This window comes from Cricetulus griseus (genome assembly GCF_003668045.3).
Source record: "Cricetulus griseus strain 17A/GY chromosome 1 unlocalized genomic scaffold, alternate assembly CriGri-PICRH-1.0 chr1_0, whole genome shotgun sequence".
Taxonomy (NCBI): domain Eukaryota; kingdom Metazoa; phylum Chordata; class Mammalia; order Rodentia; family Cricetidae; genus Cricetulus; species Cricetulus griseus.
The window spans coordinates 173,563,302-173,575,590 of record NW_023276806.1 but is presented as its reverse complement, the minus strand read 5'-3'; the positions used below and the strand labels follow the sequence as shown (position 1 = coordinate 173,575,590).

The 12,289-nt window shown below is 40.1% G+C and overlaps 1 protein-coding gene across 1 annotated transcript in view; it reads right to left on the bottom strand.

Moving 5' to 3' along the window:
* Rsbn1l (round spermatid basic protein 1 like) overlaps positions 1–12,289 on the bottom strand; it is a 62,483-nt gene that overhangs the window by 24,268 nt on the left and 25,926 nt on the right. The window contains exon 3 of the mRNA XM_027393454.2: positions 6,769–7,409. Within this exon, the coding sequence (XP_027249255.1) occupies positions 6,769–7,409 (641 nt within the window). The remainder of the gene's footprint in view (positions 1–6,768; positions 7,410–12,289) is intronic.

The following is a 12,289-nucleotide window of genomic DNA, read 5'->3' as shown; positions in this document are numbered from 1 at the left end:
AAGGCTCTTAGAAAATAAGCCTAATTTGTTTGATCTAGGGATGCATTAAGTATTTTTCTTTCAAAACTTGTCCCAAGACATTAAAAGTCCTTCTGAATAGCAATCCATAAAACACTTATGGCACACACATTTAAACTTGCATCAGTGAGACAGGTTAAACGCTGGCACTGAAAGATGAAAGCAAAGTATCAGATGTCTTCTGTCTCACTGCTCATTTTTAGAAGAGCCGTGCCTTATTTTAATAAGTGGTGTTCCTCACATTCTTGTTTAACATTTACTTGTATGTTTATTATTTATTTGTTTATTTAGTGGGTGTATATGCATGGGAAAAGCAAGGAATCTGGTGTAGGGGTCAGAATGTATGTGGATATGCCAAGGCACACATAAGTGGGCAGTGTGGCGGTCACAGGACAACCCAATGGGAGTTGTCTCCTCCCAACATGCAGGTTCCAGGGATCAAACTCAGGCTGGGCTTGGTGGCAAGAGTCCTGGCCCCTGCTCCGCACATTCTAACTGATCCAATCAACCCCCATATGAATAAAGTGCCACATGGGGGAGCCACTTCTATGCCATACGTAGCACATACTTGCAAATTAAACTGAGATGGATATTTAAAGGGGGAAGGGGTGTCAGAGATGTAATCAGTCATCTCCACCTTAATTTCTGAGACACGTCTCTCACAGAACCTGGAATCTGAAAATCTGGCCAGACTGGCTTGCTAACAGACCTCAGGTCCCTCCTATCTCTGCCTCTCCAGCACTGGAATTGCAGGAGTGCTCTGCTGCCACGGCTTTTCTGAGGATGTTAGCTAGTTCAGATCTTCACCCTTATACAGCAAGCACTGTTATCTCCTCAGCTCCTTTATTCGTTTTATTTCAAAATACCGGTAACTTCAATAAAAATGTTACTATTCACTTTTAAATTAATTAAGGCAGAAAAACAGACTTTCCCAATTACAGTCTCTGGTACACACCTCCTAACAGATTAGACAACTGAAGGCATTACTGTATACTAGAATGTAGGCACTTCTTAGTCCTAGCCAATTTGTAATGTAGCTTTATCACTGATCAACCCTACCCTTCCTTCTCCAGTATTCTCAGCCCCTGGTAACCAGCACATACTGTAGGCTCAGCCTCTGATGGATCCATTCTTTCAGGTGCCATGCATGAGGCCTTGTGGGACTGACCTGCCTGGCTTACTTCACTTAATATAATGCTTTAGTAAATGGCGGACTTTATTTTTTAATTACAGAAAGGAGTCCATATGCATGTGCACGTGTGTGTGTGTGTGTGTGTGTGTGTGTGTGTGTGTGTGTGTGTAATTTTCTTTATCCCATTTCTTAGCTATTATAATATTATAAATAAGGCTATAATATAGATAATCTCCTTGACCTAACTTCATTTCCTTCAGATATATAACCAGCAGTGGGACTGCTGGACCACATGGTAGTTTTACCTTGACATACTAACAGAATTTCCATACCACATTCTGTAATGGCTCCACTAATAACATTTTCACCAATATCACATAAGGATTTTCTTTACATTCCCCCTCTAGTCCTTGTTGCCTCTTGTCTTTTCTGTAATACCTATAACAAATAGAATTTACATATGTATATAAATAATATGGTAATAAAAATCACTCTAATTTTAAAGTTTTAAATATTTTAAATTACATTTATTTGAAGGTGGGGGAGGAATGTGTCCCACATCACATATGTAGAGGTCAGAGACCAACTTGGAATTGCTTCCCTCCATCCCTGTGAGTAGTAGTCAGGGATCAAACTCATGTTGTCAGGCTTCGTAGCAAGGGTCTTTACCCATTAAGCCATCTCTCAGACCCTGAATCATTCTAAATGGAGTGAGGTGGCTCCATGGTGGTTTGATATGTGTTTCCCTGGTGATCAGTAATAAAAAGAGCAACAGTAGAGCAAAGCCCAGAAAGAGACTCCACGTGAATGATGACTTACTGACAAGGAGAAACTGCAGTGCCCTGGACAGTGGGCATCTTTTCACCTCATGCTAAGTCCTCTGGATGCCTGCCATATTGAAAACTAACAACCCTGTTGAAGTTGTGATTTTCTAAAGACAGGGTTTCACTAGGTAGCCCATGCTAATCCTGATAACCATGACCTTCCTGTCTCAGCCTCCGGAAGGCTCAGACCACAGGCATGCCCTACCACAAACTGGACGACCCTGATCTTCGTCTCCTGCCTACTGTACAATTAATCTGAAATGAATTGTAGATTTAAACGTGAAAGAAAAAACAATAAAAGTTTCTACAAGAAACGCCAAGGAATGTCATTATCTTTGGAGTAGACAGAGATTTTTAAAATAGGACACCATTATTAAAAAAGTATCCATTATTTAAAACTTAACTCCTAGTTATCAAAAAGCATTAAGAATGATAAATCAAGACACCAAGTGAGAAGCGTTATTTGGTTGATCAAAAGGTCTGATCTACAACACATTTTTTTAAAAGTTACTAGTTAGGAAAAAAAGTAAGAAAAAACATGGGCAAAAGAGTGGAACAGAAACTCTACCAAAGACAAGTACTTAAGCATAAAATAATCATATTTAAAAGATACCTAACACTTAGTCATCAGTTAAAATAAAATTAAACCACAGGCAAACACTACTGCCCACAATGGTTAAATGAAATAGAATACTACGTGTGACCAAAAGTACGGTTCACTGTTGGTATGAATACAAACTGGTACAAGAATTTTGAAAAAACAGCAATTTATCTATCAAAACCAAGTATCTGTGCAGCTTTATATCCTGATATTCAAAGGACAGGTATACTTTAACACAGACACATATGTACATCAAGCACATGAACAAAAATATTCAGAGCAATTAAAACGTCCACTTACAGTAATAGGACAATTACGATACATACCCATAATAGAATACTACCCAACAATAAGAAAAATGAACACTTCTATCTACAAAATGGATGTCACAAACATAATTCTGAAAGGAAAGACTTTACAAAGCATGTACCATTAAACATGAGTTCAAAATATGTAAAACATTTTGCTGGAATTTAGTGTAAATGGATACCTGGTGTTTATGAGTTGGGGGCTGGAGAAATGTCTTGGTGGTTAAGAGAATTCACTGCTCTTCCAAAGGACTGGGGTTCAATTCCCAGAACCCACACAGCAGCTCATAGCTGTTCTAGTGATCTGACACCTTCTTCCTACTTCCTCTGGCTCTTCCACACACAGTACACATACACACTGTGGCACACATGCACATATGCTTAAGATAATAGTTTTTTAAACTATATGTATTTACATGTTGGAGTTCAGGGAGATTGGCAGAAGAGTGATAAAGAATGGTTTGAGAAAGACCACTAGCTTCTTTCAGCTCGAACTCAATGGGTCTGTTCACCTTCTGAGTATTCATCTCTAATGATACATTTTTCTGTGTACACATTATCCTTCAATAAAATTTATAGGAAGAAGGACCAAGTCCTGGAGGGAAATGGGTTAAGAGACACAGCTTTCAAAACTAAATGTGCTATACATCTAAAACTCCAGCAATTAGGAGGTAAGGGCAGGAGGATCAGGACCTCCACTCCAGCCCCCATATGAAAGAGACTAGGCCACCCTGAGCTTCATGAGCTCCTATTTCAAAAACAAACAAACAACAGAGCAGATCTCCCTGGGAGAGCCAGAGACTACAAAGTGTACTCTTTTGCTCTCCTGTGTGAGCCTTCAGACTCCCTTGCTTAAGGACAAGCCCAAAGCTAATAGTACCCTGAAGACACAGGCTCAATCATCTAGGCTTTTTTTGTCTGATTTGACCTCTTTATTTTGATTTTTTCCTAAGCTCTCAATAAAAGAAAATAAAATAAAATAAATAAAAGAATCCAGCTGGGTGTGGTGGCACCTGCCTTTAATCGAAGCATTTGGGAAGCAGGTGGATCCCCATATGAGTTCAGGTTCCAGGACAGCCAGGGCTATGCAGAGAAACCATCTCAAAAAAACCCACAAATGCCAGGCACTGGGGAGGCAGAAACAAGTGGATCTGTGTGAGTTCGAGACCAGCCTGATCTACAGAGCTAGTTCCAAGACAGGCTCCAAACCTACACAGAGAAACCCTGTTTCAAAAAGCAAAAACAAACAAACAAACAAACAAAAATAAACCCCCCACACACAAATTGATAAACTAATTAATTAAAAAAGAAAAGGCTCCAATGTGAGAAAAACATAACTGAGAGTTCATTATATATTCTTGCTCCACACTAAACAAAAGAGGACTTTATAAAGGAATGTGGACTGTGCAGTTTCCTAAGAATCAAAAGGAGTCCTTGTAGATGACAGGCTTGAGTCAATGGAGTAGCAGAAGACAAAATCCTGGGGACCAGAGCCACAGCTAGCAACCGAGAAGCAGCCTTTTCCAAGAGTTCTCTCTATAGTGTGTCTGAAGAGGACTGAAAAAACAGCAGTAACCAAGCTCAGCGTCTCCTTTAGGACCTGAGGTTCATGTTGTAAATATTACATAAATTAAAAACTTTTGTTTTCCATTACATTTTATGTATTTACTGGGAGAGACACATGCCATGATGCACACATGGCAGTCAGAGACAAACCTGCAGAAGCTGGCTCTCTCCTTCCGCCAGGTGTGTCCAACGGAGCAACCTTAGGCAGTCAGGCCTGGCCCTTTCCTCACTGGGCCACCCTTCCAGCCACCATAAAATAGAAAGTCTTATCATCTACGGTAATTCCTAAATTCATTTTTAAAGTTAACTTAAAAAAAATCACCATTAATACATGAGTGTATTTATCACATTAAAAAACTGCTAAAAACACTCTTGCATGGTATGACAACAAGAGTATTTGTGATATTGTGCAAACTACTTGGTATAAAAGTTGCCATTTAGTGCTTATTGTCACTTACATACAGTAGTGACAAAACCATGAATGATCCAGCACTACAGGATTATTCCTTGCTCCACCATTTCATTTCCCAATACTTAACACATTGTCCAAGTCCTTCAGGGCTGGAGGATTCATTCATAATTTATTGTATGTGTCTTCATTGTTAAAATACATTAAAAAGCATACCAATATTTAAATAAAGTGTAAACAAAAGCATGCTATAGTACAACTTATTACATATAAAATGCTTATATAAGACATGGAACAGTTACCACCCAATAAGTGATAGACTAGATGCCAGTCCTGATTCAGCCACTAAACTCAGTAACTCAGAAAAGTTACTATCTGGAATTCTATAAAATGTGTTGGCTAGTAATGAATGCTCTATTGCTTCCTTTCCATTCTAAAAATATTTAAATTCCAGTTCTCAAATATGCTGCATTAGGGAATAACCCTTACACGTACACTAAATTTTAAATACTGTCCTATTTTCCAGGCTACTGTATGCAGCAGAATACGTATCAACTGAAAGAAAACCCTAGAGCTAAGGGTAAGCCCAGGATGAGGGTGAGACTTTGTTCTCCCCCTAGTAGTACTGACAACCCCAAAAGCCTTTCAGTAGACAAAGAGCTCCCAAGACTACTGTGTCCATCCCATACACCAGAATGCTACATCAGCTACCACCACCCCCAGAAGAAAAGAAAACTAGAGTCAGGGGCTGGAGAGAGGGCTCAGCAGTTAAGAGCATGGGCTGCTCTTCCAACGAACCTGAGTTCAATTCCCAGCACCCACATGGCAGCTCACAACTGTAACTCCAGTTCCAGATGATCCGATACTCTCACACAGACATGCATGCAGACAAGACACCAATGCACATAAAATAAAAATATATACATTTTAATTTTTTTTAAGACAGCTATAGTCAACTGGCTATAGTCTAAACTTTCCCTCACCTTTGGTTCAGTGACAAAGGCACTGGCTTTTAGATAGACTACACATTAACTTTTAAAAAACCGCAAACTCAATTTTGTCTCTAGTTTCTAAAATAAAGTTCTACAGAAAAGAGTGGGAAATGGAAATTAGCTTAAAATACTGTGGTGGTTTGAATGAGAATGGTTCCCCATAGGCTCATATCTAAATAACTGTTTCCCAGTTGATACACTGTTTAGGAAGGAAGTTTCAAAAACTCAAGCCAGTCTCTGTCTCCTGCTTGTCAGTCAGATGTAAACTCTCAGCTACTGCTTCAGGGCCATGCCTGTCTGCATGCCTGCCTGGCTGGCTGCCACCATTTTCCAGCATGATGATCATGGACTAGCAAGCCTCCAATTCAATGCTTTCTTTTATGTGTTGCCTTGGTGACAGTGTCTTTTCACAGCAAGAGAGAGTAAGAAGGGCTAATATGAACTTATGTTTTCACATAGTTGCATACTCAGTAGTGATTACTCTGTATTATACTGTATTTTCTACTAGTCATCGTGTATTTAGCACCTACTAACTTGATGGGCCCAGTGCTAAGCACTCACAGGGCATTACAAAGAAGACAGCTGTAGTTAATTTACAAAGTTAAAAGGTACTATTTTAAGGACTGGAAAATACCTGGTTAAATTAATTTTACTTGGTCCAAGTGAAATCCTTGCCCCAAGAAAAAAAAGGGGGGAAGACTCAGAATATTAAGTATTTCATTAACTGATTTTTTAAGTAAAATAAAAAAACAGAAATTGAAATTTAAACTTATAAATTCACATCAAGAAGTTACTCCCAAACAGTTTCACTGTACTCTCACCTTTTTACTTCAAACCTACAGTAAGATTAAGAGGAAAAACACGTCTTTCTAAAATATACAATTAAAAGCTATTAAAAAAAAAAAAAAAACCTCTTACCTGAGCATGAAAATTGGACATAGTCGTTGTCTCTATATCTTTCTTTCCCAATATCTCCATTTTCACTGGTGAATTGGGAAAATTATATGAAAAGTAGTCTAAAAAGTCGGGTAAATAAGTAGCTGCCCCATGAACAATACCCATTACATAGTAAGCTGCAGAACTTTCATTTTCACTGAACACTAAGCCCACGAATTCTTCCGCAAATCTCTGCATCTCCACAGGAGACAGGCAGGAGAGCTCGTCACTGTAGGCATGGACGACAGACGCACCTCCATTAGGCTGGTGCTCGGCATGAATGAGCCGCTTGAACTCTAAGGTGTCCAACCTCTTAAGGTTGCTCTGAACTCGTGCTTCCTTCAATGAGACAAATGGGAAGTCCCTGTTATCAGGGACTTTAGAACCACAGTTCTTGGCATCCAAAGATTTTCCAATGTGATCCTTTATGTTATCATTTAAGATGCCTTTGGCTTCTTGATCTTCAGCATCAGACAGCAATCCTGAACAGATGGTCTGAATAGATTTGCTATACATTTTTGGACGCTTCCGTTTTTCATTCTCTTTGTGTTTCTTTTTCTTTTTCTTCTTTACTTTTTTAATTTGTAAGTCTTCTACGTTTGTTTTTGGTTTCTCCTTCCCACCTGTTGGGAAAAAATTTTTTTTGAAACTCCACATTTTAATTACTTAAAAAAAAAAAAAAAGAAACATGCTTTTAGGAACTGTTTTGTCATAGGTAAGTTTACTTCTGATACTTCTGACAAATCAATGAACTCACTTTCTATTCAAATTTTCCTTTGTCTTTCCTTCTCTCTTGTCCATTCTGTCTTTACATACACACAGACAGCAGGCTCAGGACTGCTAACGAGACAGAGTAGGTGCTCAATGTTCACCCAAGTAATGAGTGAGCCAAAGTTCAGAACATGTAATCTTCAAATATAAAAAGCAGAAGCTCAGAAATAAATGTGAGCAATTCCCTTCAGATAGCTTTCATGGATATATTGTAAAGTTTACTTTATCTGAGTAAAAAATGAAATCCAAGCCGCCTTTAATCCCAGCACTCAGGAGGCAGAGGCAGACAGATCTCTGTAAATTCAAAGCCACCCTGGCTACACAAGACTGATTCAGTCTAAAAAAGAAGCAGAGCAAGACAGTGGTGGCTCACATAGCATTTGGGATCACACACCTTTAATCCCAGCACTAGGGAGGTAGAGACAGGAGTGATGTGGCTGGGTGGAGAGAGGAATAATAAGGCGGGAGGAGACAGGAGCTCAGAACATTCAGTGTGAGGATTCATAGACACAGGATCACCACTTTGGTCTGAGGATTTAGTAGAGGTAAGAACTAGTGGCTGGACAGGCTGTGGTGGCACACGCCCTTAATCCCAGCACTCAGGAAGCAGAGGCAGGTGGATCTCTGAGAGTTCAAGACCAGCCTGATCTATAGCCAGGGAAAACACAGAGAAACCCTGTCTGAAAAAACAAAAAACAAAAAACAAAAAAAAAAACTCAAAAACCCTGTCTCATTATAAAAAAAAAAAAAAGGGGGGGGGGGGGGGGGGAGGCCAGCCATATCCAGAGGCTAAGGAGACTTACAAATCACAAAGTCAGAAGCATTCCATAGCTAGTGGAGCATCAGGGTCAGAGCAGAGCACAGCACACAGCACACCAGTCCTTATCTCTCCCTGTCCTCCTCAGTAAGCTACACTGGCATCTACTGGAGTCCATCACAGCTTAGAATTCCAAGTCAAGATCCAGCAAGTACCCTACAGGAGATGACAGAATTAGAACCCTCTCTCATACACTGTGCTCCGGTGATGCCCAGGCGCTAGGTAAAGAGATGGAATAAAAGAGAAAGACATGAGAGTAGAAGGACCATATACACTTATGTACTGAAGAGTTTCTGTGAACAAAGGTAGCAGACTCTGGGTCCAAATCCCAGAAATAAAAAACTAATCTAATCCACACAGGCTATTTAATCAGAAAACCTGTGTACACAAAAACACATATATCATTTACATACACACAATAATACTTCTCTATTTTCCTTATATAGAAGTAAGCAGACTATGAAAACATGTGTTTAAAAATACAGGTGTTGAGTACGTCTGTGTACCACATTCACCATCTGGAAGTACCTTTGGAGGCCAGATACCCCTAGAAGCAGAGTTACAGATAGGTGTGAGCCTCCATCTGGGGTACTGGGCATTAAACCCAGGTTTTCTGAAAGAGCAGCCAGTACTCCTAACCATGATTCATCTCTCCGACCCTCTTTTTGAGGCACTGTGGTTGTTTTGGTTGTTAAGGCACTATGACAGTGAGCTCATGGTGACCCTCTTGACTCAGTGTGCAGGGACTACAGGGCTGAGGCTACGGGTCTGAGCCATCACACTCAGCCTTACCACTCTATTCTTATGATCATAAATAAATCTATCCCACCTTCCTATTTTTGGGGGGGTATGCATTTTGAGATGAATCTCAAAAAACGTTCAGGATAACCCTGAACTTGCCCCTCCTTCCTCCTTTCCCAAGCTCTGGGATTAGAGGCATGCCCACCCTACCCCCTCCAGTGTACTGCAGTGCTGAGGACGAAAGCCGGGGCTTTGGCAGAGCAGGGTGCACTTCATCACCTGAGCCACACCCCCAGCCCTCACAATGCTTTTTTTACATGAAATTTTCCATGCTCACCTGTCTCTTATTTCAGTTTCCATTTTTAAAACTAAATCTCTCAGGCCAATTCCTAAGACTTGCATCTCCAAAAGAACCACCTCCACCTGGTGTGTTTCCTTTATTCAACGCTCTTTTACTGTTCAGTGTGTGTGCGCGCGCGCACGCTCGAGCGCGAGCAAGCCTGCACATGCATGCCTCAGCATGTGGGCTGCAGCCAGAAGACAACCTTCAAGAGTCAGTTCTTTCTTTCCATGTAGGTTTCAAAGATCAAATGTGCCATCTAAGTCAGTGGTTCTCACCCTGTGGGTCACAACCCATCAATATCCTGCATAGCAGATATTTATAATTAGTAACTAACAAAATTACAGTCATGAAGTAGCAATGGGATAATTTTATGGTTGGGGATCACCACAACATGAGGAACTGTATTAAAGGGTTGCACATTAGAAAGGGTGAGAAAACAAATTCTGTCTAGGTATGTACTTCCAAAACATCAGATCGGGTGAGCGTCTTAAAAACAAAACCAGGGACTATGCATGCATGTTGCTCAGTGGTGCAATGCTTCCATCGAATGAAAGATGCACCTAGGTCAATTCTAGTACCACATAAAACTAGGTATGGTAGCCCCTGACCTCAGAGGTAGAGGTGGAAGGACCTGGAAATTCAAGGTCATCCTTGGCTACATATTAAGTTCTAGACTAACCTGGGATACATGAGATACTGTCTTGAAAATTAATAATTCAAAAAAAAAAAAAGAAAAAGAAAGAAAGACTAAAACAGGAGCGAAACCAAATGAAAAAGCAAAGAAGTTTTAAGGAAAATCCAATAAAATAAGAAAAGAGCCTATTAATAAAATTAAAAATATAATTTAAAGGGTATAGGTTGCTTGTTTGTTGGTTTGTTTTTTGTTTTGCTTTGCTTTGATTTGGTTTTTTTAGACAGGGTTTCTCTGTATAGCCTTGGCTGTCCTGGCACTCAGAGATCTACCCACCTCTGCTTACGGAGTGTGGGAATTAAAGGCTTGGGCGGTGCCACCACTGCCCAGCTTGAGGATAGGTATTAATAGCAATTTCAAACTCCATAATGGAATGTGAATGTAAACTGCACAAATTAAATCATTTTGAGAAAAACAAAACCTGACTGCAGTGAGAATGTTTAAATCTAATTAAATTCACCCTTATACCCTGTAACCAGCTACATTACTTTGAAATAAAACAGACAACATTTAGTCCATTCCCTAGTGTTCAGGATGAACCAAAAAATATTACAACAGTCAGTAATTTAAAAATGAAAACTAATAAATGAATAGCAGACTCCTAAGGTGGGCATCAAGGAGCTAAATAATGCTGGCAAATTACTTTGTAATTAACTATTACAGTGTGCAGAGATGATATGCCTAAGACTGCTTGCTAGGCTGGCCCTTGCCTGGCGTTTGCAAACTTTGAATTCTGAAGGGTTCCTATTATGTGCTCCCCTGTTGTCATTTGCACAAATAATATTTTGTATGTGAGTACTTGTTTTCTATATGCTGAGCACTTTTTTTTTTTTTTTTTTTTTTTTTTTTTTTTTGGTCCACAGTAGGCAGATGGTGGTGAACCCTGAGTCACTGATGAGCTGCCCAATCCACAACATTCTATGCACACTGTCACAATTTACTCCTTTAGGCATATTCTACAGAGCTCCACTTAGAGAGGATTCTTAGAAACTTATGTTTCAAGTCCCACAGATATTATCCTATGCTCTTTTGCCTCTATGCTTATTTTCCTTTGTATCCTTTCATAATAATAAATCATGACATAAGAACAACTATTGTGCTGGGCCCTGTGAGTCTTCCCACCTCTTCAAAGAATCAGAATGTAGGCTTAGAAACCCCCAAAGAACAGAGGTTAAATATGCTCTTTACATTAAACCAAACCTAGGAACTAGCTTGCACTGGAAAGATATATAATCTCTCATTCATTGGTTTCTTCATATGTAATTCATTACATGCCTATATAGAAAAATTTAAAGTACATTAAGGAATATCAATATTTACCAAAAGTTCACATTACTCTAAGCCTGTAATTCTAAGAAAACCCAATGATTCTGATGTAATAAAAGCCCTTGAGATAAACTTAGAACAGAAACAGAACTGCTGTCTAAGGAACAACACTCAAATTATATATGACTCAAAGTAAAGGATGCTGGAGTGCAGAACAGGCAAGGACACACAGACTGGGCTGGGGGAACTCCACATACACAGACAAGGACACACTGACTGGGCTGGGGGACTCCACATACACAGACAAGGACACACAGACAGCGGTGGAGGGCTCCACATACGAAGGAAGACCTAGGGGTCGAAGTGGGAGGTGCCAAACTGAAAGCAAAAGAAATAGGAACAGGAAAACTCAGATACACGTTCAACAAGAGATAAAGGGACACTCACAAAAGATAAGGAAGGAAGGAAGGAAGGAAGGAAGGAAGGAAGGAAGGAAGGAAGGAAGGAAGGAAGGAAGGAAGGAAGGAAGGAAGGGAGGGAAACAGGCACATCAAAAGCACATATAGCAAACAGGGTGGTGTACATATGACCCCGGTAACTCAGGAGCCCTAAAGCAAAAGGATAAAGAGCTTGGACCAGCAGCCAGGTGATGGTGGTGCACATCTTTAATCCCAGCACTGAGGAGACAGAGGCAGGCAGATTTCTGTGAGTTCGAGGCCAGCCTGGTCTATAAAGCTACACAGAGAAACTGGGTCTCGAAAAACCAGAGAGCTTGGGCCAGTAAGGGCTATACAGCAACCTCCAGAACAGCCTAGAAAGGATTGCCTGAAAGAAAAAAAAAAAAGAAGGTGAGAGGGAGAGGAGAGAGGGAGGA